General features: G+C 42.4%; 2 protein-coding genes across 25 annotated transcripts in view; one reads left to right on the top strand and one right to left on the bottom strand.

Annotated features, from left to right (window-relative positions):
- The window catches only part of ROBO2 (roundabout guidance receptor 2), a 1,015,778-nt gene that overhangs the window by 428,844 nt on the left and 571,119 nt on the right, over positions 1–15,815 (bottom strand). For 2 of the 24 annotated variants that reach the window (XM_086883510.1, XM_086883515.1), the window contains exon 1: positions 7,498–8,080. The exons of the other annotated variants lie outside the window; for them this stretch is intronic. In XM_086883510.1, coding sequence (XP_086739636.1) covers positions 7,498–7,552 — 55 coding nt within the window. In that variant the 5' untranslated portion in view covers positions 7,553–8,080. Of the gene's footprint in view, positions 1–7,497; positions 8,081–15,815 lie in introns of those variants that run through there. 24 annotated transcript variants of the gene reach the window in all.
- LOC147654419 (uncharacterized) lies at positions 8,540–11,218 on the top strand. Its single transcript, XM_086883535.1, has 2 exons — positions 8,540–8,705; positions 8,825–11,218. The coding sequence occupies exons 1-2, from the start codon at positions 8,629–8,631 to the stop codon at positions 9,654–9,656; spliced, it is 909 nt and encodes a 302-aa protein (XP_086739661.1). The 5' UTR covers positions 8,540–8,628; the 3' UTR covers positions 9,657–11,218.

Genomic DNA, 15,815 nt, shown 5'->3' with positions numbered 1-15,815 from the left:
TACCCCATAGATAGGATTCACGTTACAGAACACAATCTGATCTGATTTGGTAAAGACCACACTGCACAGTTTAAGATGATGAAACAAGTTCAAGTAGAAGGAAAAAAAAAACAACAAAACAACAGAAGTTTGTATTTCTGGCATATATCTGAATAGCCAAGTCACATTGATTAGCTTAAAATCAAAGCTTTGTAATTTAAAATCCGGTTTGGTGACAGAACAGATGCATAGATCAAGTTTAAAATGCAGCCTGCAGTATTTCTGACAACTTATCACCAACAGATCCTTTTCCTGCAGACTCTACTATGGAGATCTACTGGATGCCTCTACAAAGAGATCAAGTTCTCTAGGGAAAGGCCACCCAGGTGAAGAAAACACACTTTTTCCTACTAGCTTGGTCCAACAGCTTTGCTATGCCATTTGAATTTTTTTGTTATACTTCAAGAAATTATCCTGTCTCTTCAGGATACAAGAAACTGTTAAAACTGACCATTTCATTTGCCAGGACAGTTACCTGGGCTACAGGCCATATGGACCTTGAAAACTGCATAGAATGACAGCCTGAGAACCCATGATTATAGGATTCCTCCAGCACTGAATACTTTTTACAACTCCTTTTTAACTCTTGACATTTTCACGGCAGTAAAGAACTACCACTGCTACCCTGGCATGAACTGTCCCTCCATTCACTATGAATGAAGAACAAGTTGACTGATGTTAGTTACCTGACATTTTAGTTTCAAAAGGTTAAATTTTTTTCCACTCAGTTTCTCTTGTAATCAATGGCAAGTGATTAATATGAGCGAACCACAGCTCGCTGTGTTTTACAACTTGCTGCTGGCTGTTAATTCCTTACTTATTTGTCCAATCTGCATTTATGACAGGCACATCATAGAGATGCTCTTCTCTCCTTGGCACGCTGCACTGAAGCTATAGAGGCAATGCCTAAATACAAATGAAAAGACCATATGCTGCAACAGACAGGGTGGCACAACCATCTAGGTAGTCTCTAATGAGTGAGACCATACTTAGCTCCTGGCATCCCCACTCATCCTACCAGTTCATTTCTGTATATCAGACCAAATAAACTGTTCTCTGAACTAATCTGAGGAAAAGTGGTGAAAGTAAAAGCAAGATATAACAAAATATAAAGTTGCACAGTGGTGGGTCCTTCCCTGTCATCAGACTGAAGAATTCTGCTGGAACAGAAGTGGTACAATGAAGACTCACTGACAAGAGTAATTCTGCAACCAAATACCACATATCATTAAGGTTGCTCCAAACCAAGCTTGGAAGGGTGTCTTGTGCATTGAGCAACTGAAAATGATGAGGAATGAATCTGGAGATATTTTGTGTTCTCCAGTCATCATTTGGGGAGGTAGAACTGAAGGAGTAGCCCCACAACCACAACAAATTAATAGCACTGAAAGTCTGCAATAGCACCCGCGTGCACACAGTCTCGATGGGTTACAAAACACACACTGGAATCACTAGATAAGGGTGACCTTCAGTTATCAGCAAGCCAGAGACACAATGGTTCCTGGTAGAAACAGCAAGGCAAACAAGAAACAAGGAATAATGTTTGCCAGCCTATCTAGTACATAAGCAAGAAATTCTCTCACAACTCAGTTAAACAGATGCATTAACTCAGGGATCTGCAGATAATAACTATTATTTAGTGAGTTTACAAAAAAAAATGTGTCAGATAAAAAAAAAAATTAAAAATGACTGGGAGAGAGTGGTAAAGAGCTTCAAGTTCAATGCAGATGCACAAGACACTTCTGCCAGAACAATGCTTAGATGAATATCCTCACTTGCCATTTGTCTAGAACCCAGAGATGAATCTCAGTAAGCCTTGGCCATCAGAGCACAGCGGCTCAATATATGTATCAGCAGGTTATTACATTGGTTCTACTGGTTAGTCTGTCCATTGTTGTTCATGTGCTTATTGATGAAGGCTATTATTTTAATAAAATTAAGAGAACATCTTGGATCACTTCCATGGAAGCAATGCCAAGATAATGCTGCAGAGATGGAATTAAAATGCCATTTTTTACTTCATGAACTTTTGGCTTGAAAAAAACATTAAGAATGCATAACTTTACATACACAACATAGAACAGGAATCAGCTTTTTTGTTACAAAGGGAAGCTCTGCTCTAATAAAGAGAGCACTGCAGGACTGAAAAAGGAGTGAGCAGAACTGAAGCATCAATATGCACTTGCACCCTCTAGTATTTTTGTAGTTGTTGCATGTTGCATGTAACAAGAAGCCAACTTCATCTTGTGGCAAGATTACAATGACAGTAAGCCAAGATAACATTGCCTGCTTTCTCAGTGTTCTGTGAATTCAACAGCAAAACTCACACAAATTTCAGTGGTGCAGATCAGAACCTAAATTAATGGACCTTATTTAATCATCCACTATAACAACAATAGTCATTAACCAAGGGAGATTAGCAGTTATTTTGTTAAGGAAGAGGTTTGAGGTGAGGAAAACACTAAACTCAGTCTTATTTCTGAACTTGTAACTTCAACTATTCAATTGTTGTCCACAATTTATAATAGAAGTCATGTGTGAGAGTAAAGATGGCGAGGCCAAAATATACATCTGCAAATCTTTATTTCCATCCATATATTTTGCATTCAAAGATCTTATAATTAACAGTCCACAAGACCATCCTGCATAAAAGGTATCCTCAACATTCTCCCTGAAGTAGGGATTTAAGAACAGATCCTGTACCTATCCACGTACCAAAACAAATATATTTGAATATACAAGGCATGTGTACTGTCAAGTGTAACTGCAAGAAACCTCTTGTAACAGTAAAAGGGAATAAAAGGGTACTGTAAAAATTCAGCAGTTACACATAAGAAATGTCTGTTCAGTCAGAACCAAAAAGGCAACACATTTTATTTATTTATTTGGCAAGAGCAAATACTTGTATTTTTCCCCCTTCTACTTGTGAAATAATGAGATTTCTATAAAAATGTAGAAAAGCACACCAGTAATGGAGCCTCTTGGCAAGAAACAGCATCAATATGATCACTAAGTATCCCCTCCAAGGTTGGTGTGAGAGGTGTGAGCCAGATGGCAGCCACAGGAAGAGCAAGCTCTGCCATGCCAGCTGAGATAACAGATAAAACCTGACAGCAGCGTCCTCTTAGGTGGCTGAAACAGAATGCACAGAACCTGTTAGCAATCTATTTAGCCCAGATCAATATCTGAATAGCAATTCAAGGGTAACAAATGGCTAAAAAGCCATTGCATACTCTTCAGTAATTTCCACTAAATGGTTCAGCAGCGGACAGAGCATGTCTCCAATTCAGGGCTATGAGCCCATGTAGCATTGCTATGGAAAAGTGACCCCTGCAAATGGAGTTGACTGGACAGATCAGCCAAAGCCTGCTTTTCCTCTCATCACACTTTTTGGCACATCTCCTTGATACATTTTATGCATCCTTTAAAATGTATTTTAATTCTTTTGTCTACTTTTGAGGTTGCATATCTTTAGCCTGCATTGCTAAAACTCAATTTCCCTGAGCACCATCAATCTCCTCATTCCAGACAGTTCCTGATGGAAGGATTATTGTAGTCAGTGCAACTCACATAGAGGCTTAAAACCCCCTAATTTCAACTTTTCAGAAAGATTTGCAGAGTATCAGACCTTTTGCAGAGCTCCAAATTAGTAAAGACACAAACCTGTATTATCATATAACTTTTCAAGCAAATCCATCTCTGGAAGTACAGTGGTAGGGTTACCTCACTGCTTATCTTCTGCACATAAAAACATTTTTTTGCAATGGTGACTTACAAGACAGGAAGTAAAGAAAGCAAGATCTTAAGACTAATTCAACACAATCTGTTATCATAGGCATAAATTCATCCTTACTCAGCTAAGTTTTAAAGCCTATGATTAACTTGGAACATGTGTTTAAATTCTTATCAGCTTCAGCATGACTGGCAAAGAGATGGAAGCACTTAAATGCTCTGCAGAATTGGGTCCTATGGAAGAACAAGGTAAAAGAAACAAAATTGCAAACTCTCCAGAATTTTACTCTTAAGGCATTAAAATGCACACATTCCACAGAAGCAAAGGTTATCCATCAACAGCAAAACTCAGATGACAGATCAAGACCCTGTCAGCTCAAATATTCACTGGAAGAATATACTCCAGCTTTATATGTAAGCCATGTTCTCCAACAGGTGACAGGGACCTACACAAGGCCACAGATGTGTAGCTTATTGGCATGAAGAAATAAAATAAATTAAAAAAAATAAAATGAAAAGAAATACAGACTGTTTCAGCCACACCATTTCAGATGCATAATTTTCATTAAGAAAATGAGTGCTTTTGAAATATATTAATATGGTGATAAATTGCTGAGTTTACAGAATTACTTTCATGTATCTTTAACACCTTCTCCCATTCAAGAATATCATACTTGCAGTTTTCAAGGGACTGAAAACCAGCTCTGACATAAAAGATTGTCATTTTCATTCAAAGTACTTATGAGTCCTACCAGGCCAGGGTCTGGCCCACCAATACTTGTGTTCGCATCAGTTGTTACCTCTTCTGTTAATATTTGTTCTTTTAAACTTTATTAATTATTGGAAGAAGGATAACAAAACACAGAACAATGAAAGAACAATCAGATGAACACTATTAAAAATCCACATGTAATCAGCTCTTTCAACTCCAATAACTAGTGTCTTACTTTATTGTGCAGACTGTGTCCAGTGGGGTGTTTAGTTGTTTGTTTAGGGGAGTTCTGTGTGTGCTTTAGTATTTGGGATTTTTTGTGTTTGATTTTTTTCTTTGTTTGCTTTGTGTCAGGAACAATAACCAAGACTGATAGCTAAAGAAAAAGAGAATTGAAGTTATTCTCTCCCCAGAGTGTAAGAACATGGGCAGTTTTACAGGAAAATCAAAAGCACAATAATAAAACCCCTAAAATCTACATATGTATGTGTAGCGTATGTTTTCTGCCACTTTTATTGAGCTGTGTAATTTTCAGGTGTTGCAAAACCACGGATAGCAAAAATAACTTTAGAAGAAAAAGATTATTATTTTGATCTATTCTGCTTCTCAGTCACTAAATAAAACCAAACTTAGAGGGAAAAGGATGGTTAACATACCTCAAATGCTACAGTGTCTATGTCTGGACGTCTTGCCAAGAGAAAAAGAAACACCCAGCCAAGCCTCAACAAAACCCCCTCAAACCCAGAAACACACTAAGAGGTAACTTTCAAACATAGGAAACAAACCAAGGATGTATTAAACAAGAGGTCTGTTGGATTTTGCCTTTTATTCTTAAACTAAAGCATCACAAATGGTGCTGATGTTGATGGAGATCTTTTCAAAGCAACTAGTGGTATATGTCAGCCTAAAATGTGATCGTAATTACTATGCTTCTAAAGAGACAAAAGCAGTGTGTGCCAAGCTTGCCTGCCAGTATTTCTTCAAAGCTACTTGTTAGTCATTTCGACAATAACAGCTTATATCTACTTGGTCATGATGTGCTATCCACAAAGCTCTTTATTTATTTATTTCAGAGAGTTGTTAATGCAGGCAAACTTGACAGTCTCTGTAATATCTTCCCACAAAAGGGGAGTATCACATATATTCCGGGAGACTCTTGGACATTTTTTCTAATGGTCCGGCTCTAAATTAGCTGTGTGCTTCACCTGCACCGCCCCACCCTCATAAGGCTAAAGCAGAATAAACGTTCTACATGTGTTCCCCATGACAAAACTCGAATAAATTATGTCCTGATCCTGTCGTTCCAGCAAGCTGGTTAATTGCATTTGTTTCATATATCTCCAAACAGACTGGTACTTTAATTACATTCTGTAACACCAAGCTCCTCTGATTCACTCTGTCACTTCCACTGAGCACTTTAATTGTATTCCTTCTAGCTACATACAATTTTAAACACTTACTAATAATTACATATCTATAGCTTGATGTTTGCAGTTTGTATACAAAGATGCCTCCAATATCAGTGGTCTTAAAGTTAAGGATCTTTTGTTACAGCAAGAAAAATAGAGCAAAACATAAAACAAAATCCCTTCAAAACTATGATTACACTGATAGACATAAATGTTCTATTAAATCCTTTTACTGTTAAACTTCTCATGTTTAGTTGAGCATGTGCATATATTAGGTAAAAATTTTCTTATCGACTGACCAAACCTAAGATTAAACTGCAGAGCATACTATGTGTGCAAGGTAAAACTGCACTTGAATCTGTCTCTCTTCTATTCTGCCTCCTTTCTTGCTAGGGGGTGGTGGAGAAACACCCAAAGCAGCCTGCGCCTGCGAACAATAAACCCCCGAGCCTTTGCCTCGGGACTGATACAGCAAACGCTGTGAGCAGCTTCTTGGAACAAAGTTTGCTCTGTCACACGGGCAAAAACATCCAGGGTCCCAGCCACTGCATCCACCTCAAGCCTAAAGGACTGTTTTGCGCTGCAAGCACCCAAAGCTAGCCGGGCTGCCGAGCCTTAGGGGCCAGCACAGCCTCGGTAGAGCTGGATGCTCGCTCCTAGTCGTGTGCTTGAGCGGCTCTAGGGCATCCACTAGTGCAGCAGCACAGCGCCCACCCCTACTCTGGAAGGCACTTTACCCTTGCACTGAAGTTCTCGCCCTGCTAAACCGTACTTCCCCAGGATGATAATTTACAGCTCCCCATCCAGTACTTAAACTCGAAACCACAAGAAACGGTGCAGAGCACACCCAAAAGGGGGGCGGAGGGGGGCGCGGTGTTCATAAGGAAACCCACCCTTTCCCCAGACGTCGCTAAGCCTCATGCAAACCCTCCCTCCGGGAAGCTCGGAATGAGGCTGGCGCTGATGGGGAGAAGCTGTCGCCCCACCTGCCCGGCTCGGCGAGGATGGGCGGAGGCGGAGCGGGGTGGTCGGGGCCGCGCTGCCGCCGCCCCGCGCTCCCAGCCCGCCTCCATCCCTCCATCCCTCCCTCCCTCCCTCCCTCCCTCCCTCCCTGCCGCTCGCCAGCACCGAACGAGGCGTTGAGGGACTGGAAATCCGCCAGACCGCCTCACCTGGAGCCCAGGCAAGGCTAACCTATTTATTTCATCAGCTGGCTCTACCCGTGGAAAGTTTAACAATAGAAGGCGGCAAAGTAATACCAGCTACAACAGCGCTCTGCTTTTCCTTTCCTTTTTCCGCTCCCCACCCCCAAATAAAAGATTTATCACGGTAGTTTTTCACTCTTTGCTCGCCACCTCAAGCTGACACTATTCCATTCATATGCTGCTTTTCCATTAACTTCGGAGACGGGAAGGGCTGCTTATTGGAAACATATATTCTCCCTCTTCCGATCTCTCCCTCCCAAAATACCATTTTTATCCCAGGAACAAACTTAGGGCTCTATAACGTTAAAGCTTATAATGCCATCCATGTGCTGTCCCAAATCAAATTCAGATGAAGGGGATTTCTGCACAGAAATGACACATCTAAAATAAGCGAACTTACCGTAGACTTGAAAAAATGCAAATCCGAAGAGCAGGAGTGGCTTCAGCAGACCCATTTTGACATATTAAAAACAATCCCGATCGCGCTTGGAAGACCAATTCCACAGAGATTAAAAAAAAAAAAAAGAAAAAAAAAGAAAAAAAAAGAAAAAAAATATCCAAAGCCAGTAAGAGGTAGGTCCGAAAGTTTTCAGTTTCCTAGCAGCTACTTAAAGTGGAAAGGGAAATCTTCAATGCAGAAGCTGGAGATGCAAAGGTCTTGAATGTGACACTTTTAGATCCATTCAGATTAGAGAAGCAGCGAGTGAGCTCCAAGGCTTCTGCTTTGCACACACGCTCCTTCCTAAATTCCCACCAATCCAGCCCAAGCAGGGGAATTATTCAAGTGTGTCTACTAAGACTCTCTTTAGGATCCATGGCAATCCAAAAGCAAGCTCTTTCTTCGGAAGACAAGGAGAGACTGAGAAAGGACCTGATTCCTAGAAAGTGCTCCACAAACTTCCCGGCACTTTGCAGAAAAACCATTGGTTTGGTTCGGCTATTTCGCCTTCCTCTCGCCCTCCCCCTACCCCTTTCTCTCTCCCTTTCTCTCCCCAAATCAGTTCAAGCTGCAGAGTTTCTCACTTAACTTCCATAATAGGAACGCCCAGGCAATGTGCTACACGGGAGGGGAACGGCTTGCTTTCTCAGCATCCCCTCGAAAGAAAGAAAAAAAAAAAAAAAAAAAAAAAAAAGAAAGAAAGAAAGAAAAAAAAAAAAAAAAAAGCCGTGTCCCCTACACCTCCCTCCTCACTGGCAGCGGAGCGGGAACTGTTGGAGGGCAGGACCCCGGCGCGGTGCCGCGGCTGCTGCCGAGCGGCGGCGGGGGCTGCGTGGAGTTCGGGGCTCTCCCGCCGCCGCGGCTCTCCCGGGCGGCCCCGGAGTCCGCCGCTCCTCTCCTCGCTCCGCTCCTCTCTCCCCTCCTCTCCCGCCGCCTCCGCCTCCCGCCGCCGCGGACACACCGGCTGGCAGGGAGAGGGAGGAGAATGAGCGCGGCTCCCGAGGCTGCCTGGGGAAGGGAGGCTGCGGGGTGTGGACTAAACCACTGCGCTCCACACCCACGCGTCCCTCTCTCTCCTCCCGGGGTAGGGAGATGGGGACGGCGATGCCAGCAGGCAGCCGCAGGGCTGGGAATCGGGATCGCTGCCTCCCCTCTACAGTTGGGTGTAGGTAGGATTTACATGATTGCTCCTCACCGCTTATTCTTTAATGGGCAGCTAATTTTTCGGTAAGTGATTTCATGGAACTGTTCTCTAATTATTCATTTTCCCTCTCGCGCGCGCACGCAGGCGCCCAGGAGTGAGACCCTCGAAAGGATATTCCCCAGGGATTTTTCTGCCGTCCCGCTCAGTGGAAAAGGAAGAGAATGTGGCAAATAAAATAAAGCACAAAACAAAAGATCGCACGTGTCCCACAGAGCCGGCGGGCTCCGCCGAAACCCAGGAGCCTCCAGCCTCCCTTGGGCCCCCTGGATGCCGCGCAGCTCCCGCCAGCGGGAAAGTTTCGAGGTCCCCGGAGGCGGCAGTGGCGGAGACGGGAGAACGAGCTGCCTCGCCCCCCAGGAACCGGGAGAACAGCCCCTCTCCCACAGACGCTCGGAACAAACCCCGAAGCACCACAGCAGAAAGAGGGAGGGACACGAGGGAAGGAGCCAGGCGGAGGAAAGCGGGATGTAAGCGGCTCCCGGTGCCGGAGCGGGGCAGGCCCCGAGAGGGGGCACAGATACCCCGTGAGGGGGCTGAAACAGCCCGTGAGAGAGACAAAGATACCCAGAGAGGGGGGAGCCCTGACACCCCGCGACGGGAGCTGAGGCTGGGGACACGCTCCCCGAGCTGGGGACACACTCCCTGTGAGGGGTCACAGCCAGCCCGTGGCGGGGACACAGACGCCCCTAAGGGGTCACACATCCCCCGGGGGTCACAGCCACCTGCTGGGGGGCACGCACACCCCAGAGGGGGCACAGAGGCCCCGCTGAGGAGGCGCAGACACCCCGGGGGGGCACAGACATCTAATGATGGATCACAGACACGCCGAGGGGGCTCAGACACCCCGTTAGAGTGGCATAGACACCCAATGCAGGGTCACAGACACCCCGTTCATGGGACACAGGCCCCCCGTTAAGGAGGAACAGACACCCTGTTAAGGGCTCGCGCACACGCCAGGGGTCACAGACGCCCCTTTCAGTGGTCACACAAACCCCGTTAAGGGGACACACAGACCCCGTTAGGGGGTCACACGCACGCCTGGGCGGCACACACACGCCGCGATGGGTGCACAGCTACCCCGTTCAGGGCTCACGCCGCCCCGCTCGGCGGTCACACCGCCAGGCCGCCCCCGCTGTCCCGCCCGTGGCGGGCCGCCGGCAGCGCCTCACGGTGAAGCCCGAGCGCCCCCTACTGGCGGGCGGCGGGCAGCGGCCGGCCTCGCGTCGCCGCGGCTTTGGGGTCCCAAAGGTTTTATCTCGCCTTGCTTTCTTCCTTTTTTTTTTCTTCCTTTTTTTTTTCTTCCTTTTTTTTTTTTTTTTCCCTTTATTTTGCATATAATAGAGATTTATTCATTTAATAATTTCTTCACGTAAAGGATCCGAACCGTATCTCTTCATAATGTGCACTGCCCACACATACTCCCATAAATGGTCTGCGAGTTAATTCTTCCTTAATTCTTGTGTGCAGTCAGTGACAGCTATTTTACCGTTGCCAAACGTTACAGTGTCCGGGGTTTTTAAGTGTCTCAGATGATTACAGCTATTTCATACAAAGCCAGATAACAACTCCGAAACCTCTTGATGCAAATCGGGAATGGTGTCCCCTTATGCTCACAATATGCCCTGCAGATAAATACCATAGAATCACAGAATGGTTTGGGTTGGAAGGAACTTTATAGGTCATATAGTTCTGAACCCCCTACCATGGGCAGGGACACCTTCCAATAGACCTGGTTGCTCAGAGCTCATCCAAGCTGGCCTTGAACACTTCCAGGGATGGGGCAGCCATAGCTCCTCTGGAAAGCCTGTGCCAGGGCCTCACCATACTCACAATAAAGATTTTTTTTCCTAATGTCTAATATAAACCTACTCTCTGTCAGTTTGAAGCCCTTTCCCTTGTCCTGTCACTCCCTCCTCCATCTTTCTTGTGGGCTCCCTTCAGGTACTGGGAGGCCCCCATTAGGCCACCCCAGAGCCTTCTCTTTTCCAGGCAGAACAATCCCAGTTGCCTCAGCCTTTTCTCTAATCTGCCTGCTCCATCCCTCTGATCAATTTGGTGCCTCCTCTGAACTGGCTCCAACAGGTCCCTGTCCCTCCTGTGCTGGGACCCCAAAGATAGATGCAGCCCTGCAGAGGAGGGGGCAGAATCCACTCTCTCTCATGCTGGTTATATATTACTGCATCTGAAGATTACCTCATGAAGAAAGCTATAAGTAAGACTGATTAGGATAAAGTGATTTTGTTCTTTGTCATTGTGCTTGTGAATTGGCAAAACAAAAGGATTGTATCTACCCGATGCCAGTCTGTATAATGTACATGAAATATTAAAGAATATTTCCCTTTGTAGTGGACATTTCAAATACAATGGTGTCAGTGAAAATGCTGACTTGTTTAAACCAAAGTTTTAAATTGTAAATGGCTTAACAGTGTACAGTTCTTTTCCTGCTTCTCAAATAAATTTAAGATTAATTTAATAATAGCTGATGTAGACCAGAACATCTATATTTGTAGATATATGCAGTCTTCAAAACCCTTAAGTACAGAGGTACCCGTAGAAGAGTGTAATGACTCATAGAAAAATTCCCAGTTAAATCAGTGGATTATGCATTATGGGTGCTATTTTGTTCATTCCTTTCAGAGAACACCACTTTTCAACTGTTAAACACTTTGCAGAACTTTAAAAAATTTCATCCAGATTTAGCCAAGTCTTTTCATGCACAGATTTTGCTCATGTGTGTATCATTGATTTCTGGTGGTTTTTTTTTTCTTCTTTGAGAAGATTTAGCAGTTCCCCAAAATAATATAAAAGGTCATCCAAAGACATGTAGGATCAGTACAGCAAAAGTGCAAATGTGTTATGGTTTACAAGCACAGGACAAGTCACAGATCAGAATCAGTGAGCAAGGTTTGCTAGGAACAGTGTGAGCTTCCATTCAAAGATGTGGTCCAGATACTGGAATAAAAAAAAACATATGCTTGTCTCTCTGGTCTTTCAATAACCTCCAGTGAACACAGCCAACAGGACAGATGTTCTCTGCTTGAATAGCAAAGTCTGTACAGAGGAGCTGAATGTGCCAACTATTTGTTTGGCCATGAGCAATATGCCACCTGATTAAATACTTGTGTGAGCAGGATGAGGAAAGGATGAGTCAGGAGTGGTGCGCATAAAGCTTCAGTTCAAAGGGTGTTGTTGAGGGGGGAACTTTTTAGGACAGGGAAATGGCTCAGTGAGACTGCTCTAATTTGTACTCAGGTCAGTCATCAAATGAGGCAAGACTAATTTCGTAAAGAAGCAGTGAGATCAGATGTGTCAGTGCTACAAGTAAAGGTTTCATTGCTTTCCCAGTCTGATATTTCATATCATTGATTCCTGGACCTAAACATCTGCATTAAAATATATATTTAGTGAATGAAAGATTGGATCCAGTGCTCAAAGAACCAGTGTTCAGTGCATAGCCCTCTCTTTTCTACCATTTTCAGCATTTTTCATCTAAATCAACATTACCGTTTCTGGTATTACATGAATATACAAAATACTCTATTTTCTGGTTGCCATAAAATTCTCTTGTTATCTTCTCAAAGAGGAAAGTTTTAAGTTGAGATGGGTCATATAGAACTTCTTGTGGATACCAGGGTTATTCATCCAAGCAATTACTGAAAGTGAATAGAGATCTTTAATATAAAAAAATGTACATGTGATATATTTTTTTTGATATTAAATTGATGTACATTGATGAGTGTGTAATTTAAATGTAGGCAACTAAGTTAAGTTAGGAGGCTGGTCCTTCTAGACTCTGGAGTGGAGCAAAAGGCAGATCCAGAGGCTAATTCAGAGCGTGGTAGCATCAGAAACACAAAAAAAGAAAGGAAGAAAAATGACACAGTGAGCACAGATCTTCCCAGAGGACAGACTTTTGTCTTCCTCTGTGCTTTTCTGTTCCAGGTCACTGGCTTCTGATGCAATCTGACTATTGAATACATGATGAAAGAACAGAATTTATAGATTTAAATCCTTATAAATGCTGAAGCATGATTATTATTCCTGCTACAATCAATAGAGTCTACAATCCAGAGGAAGATTGGTCATGAGAGGTAAATCAGGTACTGGGTCCAGGAAAAGGAGACATGTTGGTAGAAACAGTCTAAGTACTGTGGCTAGATCTATCTCACAAAGCCCCCTGAAGAGTAGTTTTCCTGCTGTCCCTGGATACAATAACTCTGATAACTATGATTAATCTGCTTTTCTAAAACCACAGTTGTCGATTTAAAAAAAAACAATAAAAATAAAAATAAAAAAAAATCCCCAAAAAATAGGTGCCAGAAGCATTTGCTTCTTTGTCTGTCTCACAGGTGTCTCTTGCAGCACAGAGTGTCACCTTCTGCTACAACATTAAAAATTTCTGACTTGTGGCATCTGACTTCAGTTTTTCTCTGGAAATACCAGTCAAACACTAAGAATCCTATTTTGACATATCCTTACTTTGCTAGTATGTCTGCATTATTTTTAGGTACTAGTACAGCTACAGTGCTTACCACAATTGTAAGAATGATCTACATCATTGGTAAGATAAATATTTGGCAAATTAAATTATTGCAAGTTTTTTATATACATGATATGCTCAATTTAGTGTTTACATCCACAGTTCATTCAATGTACAAAAACTGGTTAAAGGTGGTACAGTTTCTTGATAATCATTGAAACAGCCTAAAATAAGTGCTATTTGGTTATTTTAGAGTGAGATTCAGAGCAATTAATAACCACAAATATTTAGCTGCAGTGTGGGAGGGCTCTGGTTGGGTATCAGGAAAATGGATTTACAAACAGGTGCTCAAGGGGACTGTGGAATCACTGTCCCTGGAGATATTCAGAACTTAATTGGACAATGCCCTAGACATTGAAGGTGAGCCTGCTTTGAGTTGGACTAGAGGATCTCCAGGGGCCTCTTCTGACCCACATTTGTCCATGGTTCCATGATTCTGTGACTGGCAATGCTGACAAATCATGCAAGTATACTTTGTTTGACACCAAACACCAAGATTGCTTAGAAGAGAATTATGTACTCAAGTCTATTGCAAATTACATAAAACTGCTCATACAAGCTATAAATAAAAGACTTGCTGGAGTTTCCTCAAATTTAAGCCTGTTGCAATAGTAGGACCCTTTGCTGAGAGGCTCCTATGCAGACTGAACAGTGAACATTACAGAAACAGAAGTGCATTCCTTGCTCTCTTGTGATTGGAAACACTTTCCTTTGGAAGAGCAGTGTTTAGAATTAACAGCTTTTCTGCCAAGTGCAGTAAGTTGTACATCAGGCTTATGGCTGTCGCCACACTAGACTGCAGAGTGAATTCATTATTTGCAACAGGTCACACTGCATCCCTTCCAGTCCTTCCCCTGACTACATCTAGCTGGCATTCCCCATGTCGGGGATTTCCTCTTTGCCACTAATGTTTTCATATTCGCATGTCTTATAACATCTCCTGTTTATAAGAGCTGCAATTGTGCTTGTCTGCTACATCAGGAACTTCTATTCCCTCTCTTATATCCAGAACTCTGTGTAAGGTATGAATTTCTTCGTCTAATGAAGTAAAAGTCAATTACCTAATAAGACGAAGGCACCAATTATGGAATAAAGAGCTAATCTATGTAAATAAGGACATCAAAGACATATTCTATCAATTAGAAATAAAATAAGACCCGAAGAGTACTTTAGTTTATTCTTCTGATAGTGTGTCCTCTATCTGGACATTAATTTTAATTAAAAAATAACAAAACTTCACTCTGCCCTAATTGACACAAAAACCACCAAAACCATTCCTTAAGTGACAAGATAAACTTAATTTCCAAAGACGGTTTAGCTTTTCAGGGGCCATAAGGTGGTCATTGTGTCATTCCAAAAAAGAATGGGTGTTTAAAATTAATAACTGGAAGGTGATAAAATCTTACCCTGCCTACAAGGGAGATGCAAAAGTGAAATTCTCTAGAAAAATGTGTTTTTTCATAGTGCAATCAGATGGATTCACATGAAATTAAGTGTAGCTATGCACCCTGACTTCTATGGATCAGAAAATCAGGCTATACTTCAACACATTTATAACTGTACACAATGATACACAAATAAACCTTAAGCTGAGCTTCATATTCCTACATAAATTATATTAGAAATAGCATGTTATGCTCTCTTATTAAGTGACATATGTCACACTTTCCATAACAAGTGCTTATTGACAGCCAACTACATTAGCCAACAATATTTACACTTTAATTACAGCTTTTAAAATGGAAATATGTAACTATAATATGTACATAAGTTAACAGTTGGGCTTGATATCTTAGAGGTCTTTTCCAACCTTAAAAATTCTGTGATTTTATTATGATATGATACGTTAACAGGGCCAAAATTCATAAAAGTAGATCCCTGTGTAAATGTCCATTATGTAGATATCCATTTGCAGATGGGCAAATATTCTTATAATAGGCAGTGTTTAATTTAATAATGTAGGAAACAAGATTTATTATGTCATTAACAAGTCAGCTTGGAAATTCTAATAGACACATTCAGTATTGTTGTTCAATCTTAAATGGCTTTTGAATTTAGCTGGATTTCATGGTGACTGTTCTGTAGGAGACAGACTGAGCATGTTCTCTTTGTTACCTCTGGTCTCCAAAGTGTCATCAGCACAGGTAGGTTACGCTTAGCATAATTTCTGCTTTATTACAGTCCTCACCTGTAATCATATCTTAGTCAAAGCAAGGACCAGTTGTGATACCAGAGAGCTTCTGATTTATGAAGATGTCAGCTCCCAAGAATCTGGCCCCTGGTTGTGGTGGCACCCCTAACAGCATTAGAGGGTCGTGCTTGTGTCTACCAGTGGATTTGTAATGTTCCCAGCAGGCTATGATTCTTTCTTTGCAATATGGTGCTGTCAACACTGTTCTCATCAGTTATACATATCAGTGGATTATTAACAATATTTGTCAGACTTCTATATTAGTTTTGTCCCACAACAGCCTTGCCTCACTTCAGCAATAGAATTACATTTTACATTGTCTCAAGAAATGCTTTTAAATTAGA

Source organism: Cyanistes caeruleus, chromosome 3 (genome assembly GCF_971803275.1).
Source record: "Cyanistes caeruleus chromosome 3, bCyaCae1.hap1.1, whole genome shotgun sequence".
Lineage (NCBI taxonomy): Eukaryota > Metazoa > Chordata > Aves > Passeriformes > Paridae > Cyanistes > Cyanistes caeruleus.
Note: the sequence above shows the minus strand (reverse complement) of the source record. Positions and strands in the feature narration are given on the sequence as shown.

What these genes read in the sequence shown, in the direction of transcription:
- LOC147654419 (XM_086883535.1), top strand. Translation starts at nt 8,629, where the DNA reads ATGGGGACGGCGATGCCAGCAGGCAGCCGCAGGGCTGGGAATCGGGAT. An exon ending in CCCTCTACAGTTGGGTGTAG is followed by an intron (nt 8,706 to 8,824) that starts GTAGGATTTACA and finishes GCGCGCACGCAG; the next exon opens with GCGCCCAGGAGTGAGACCCT.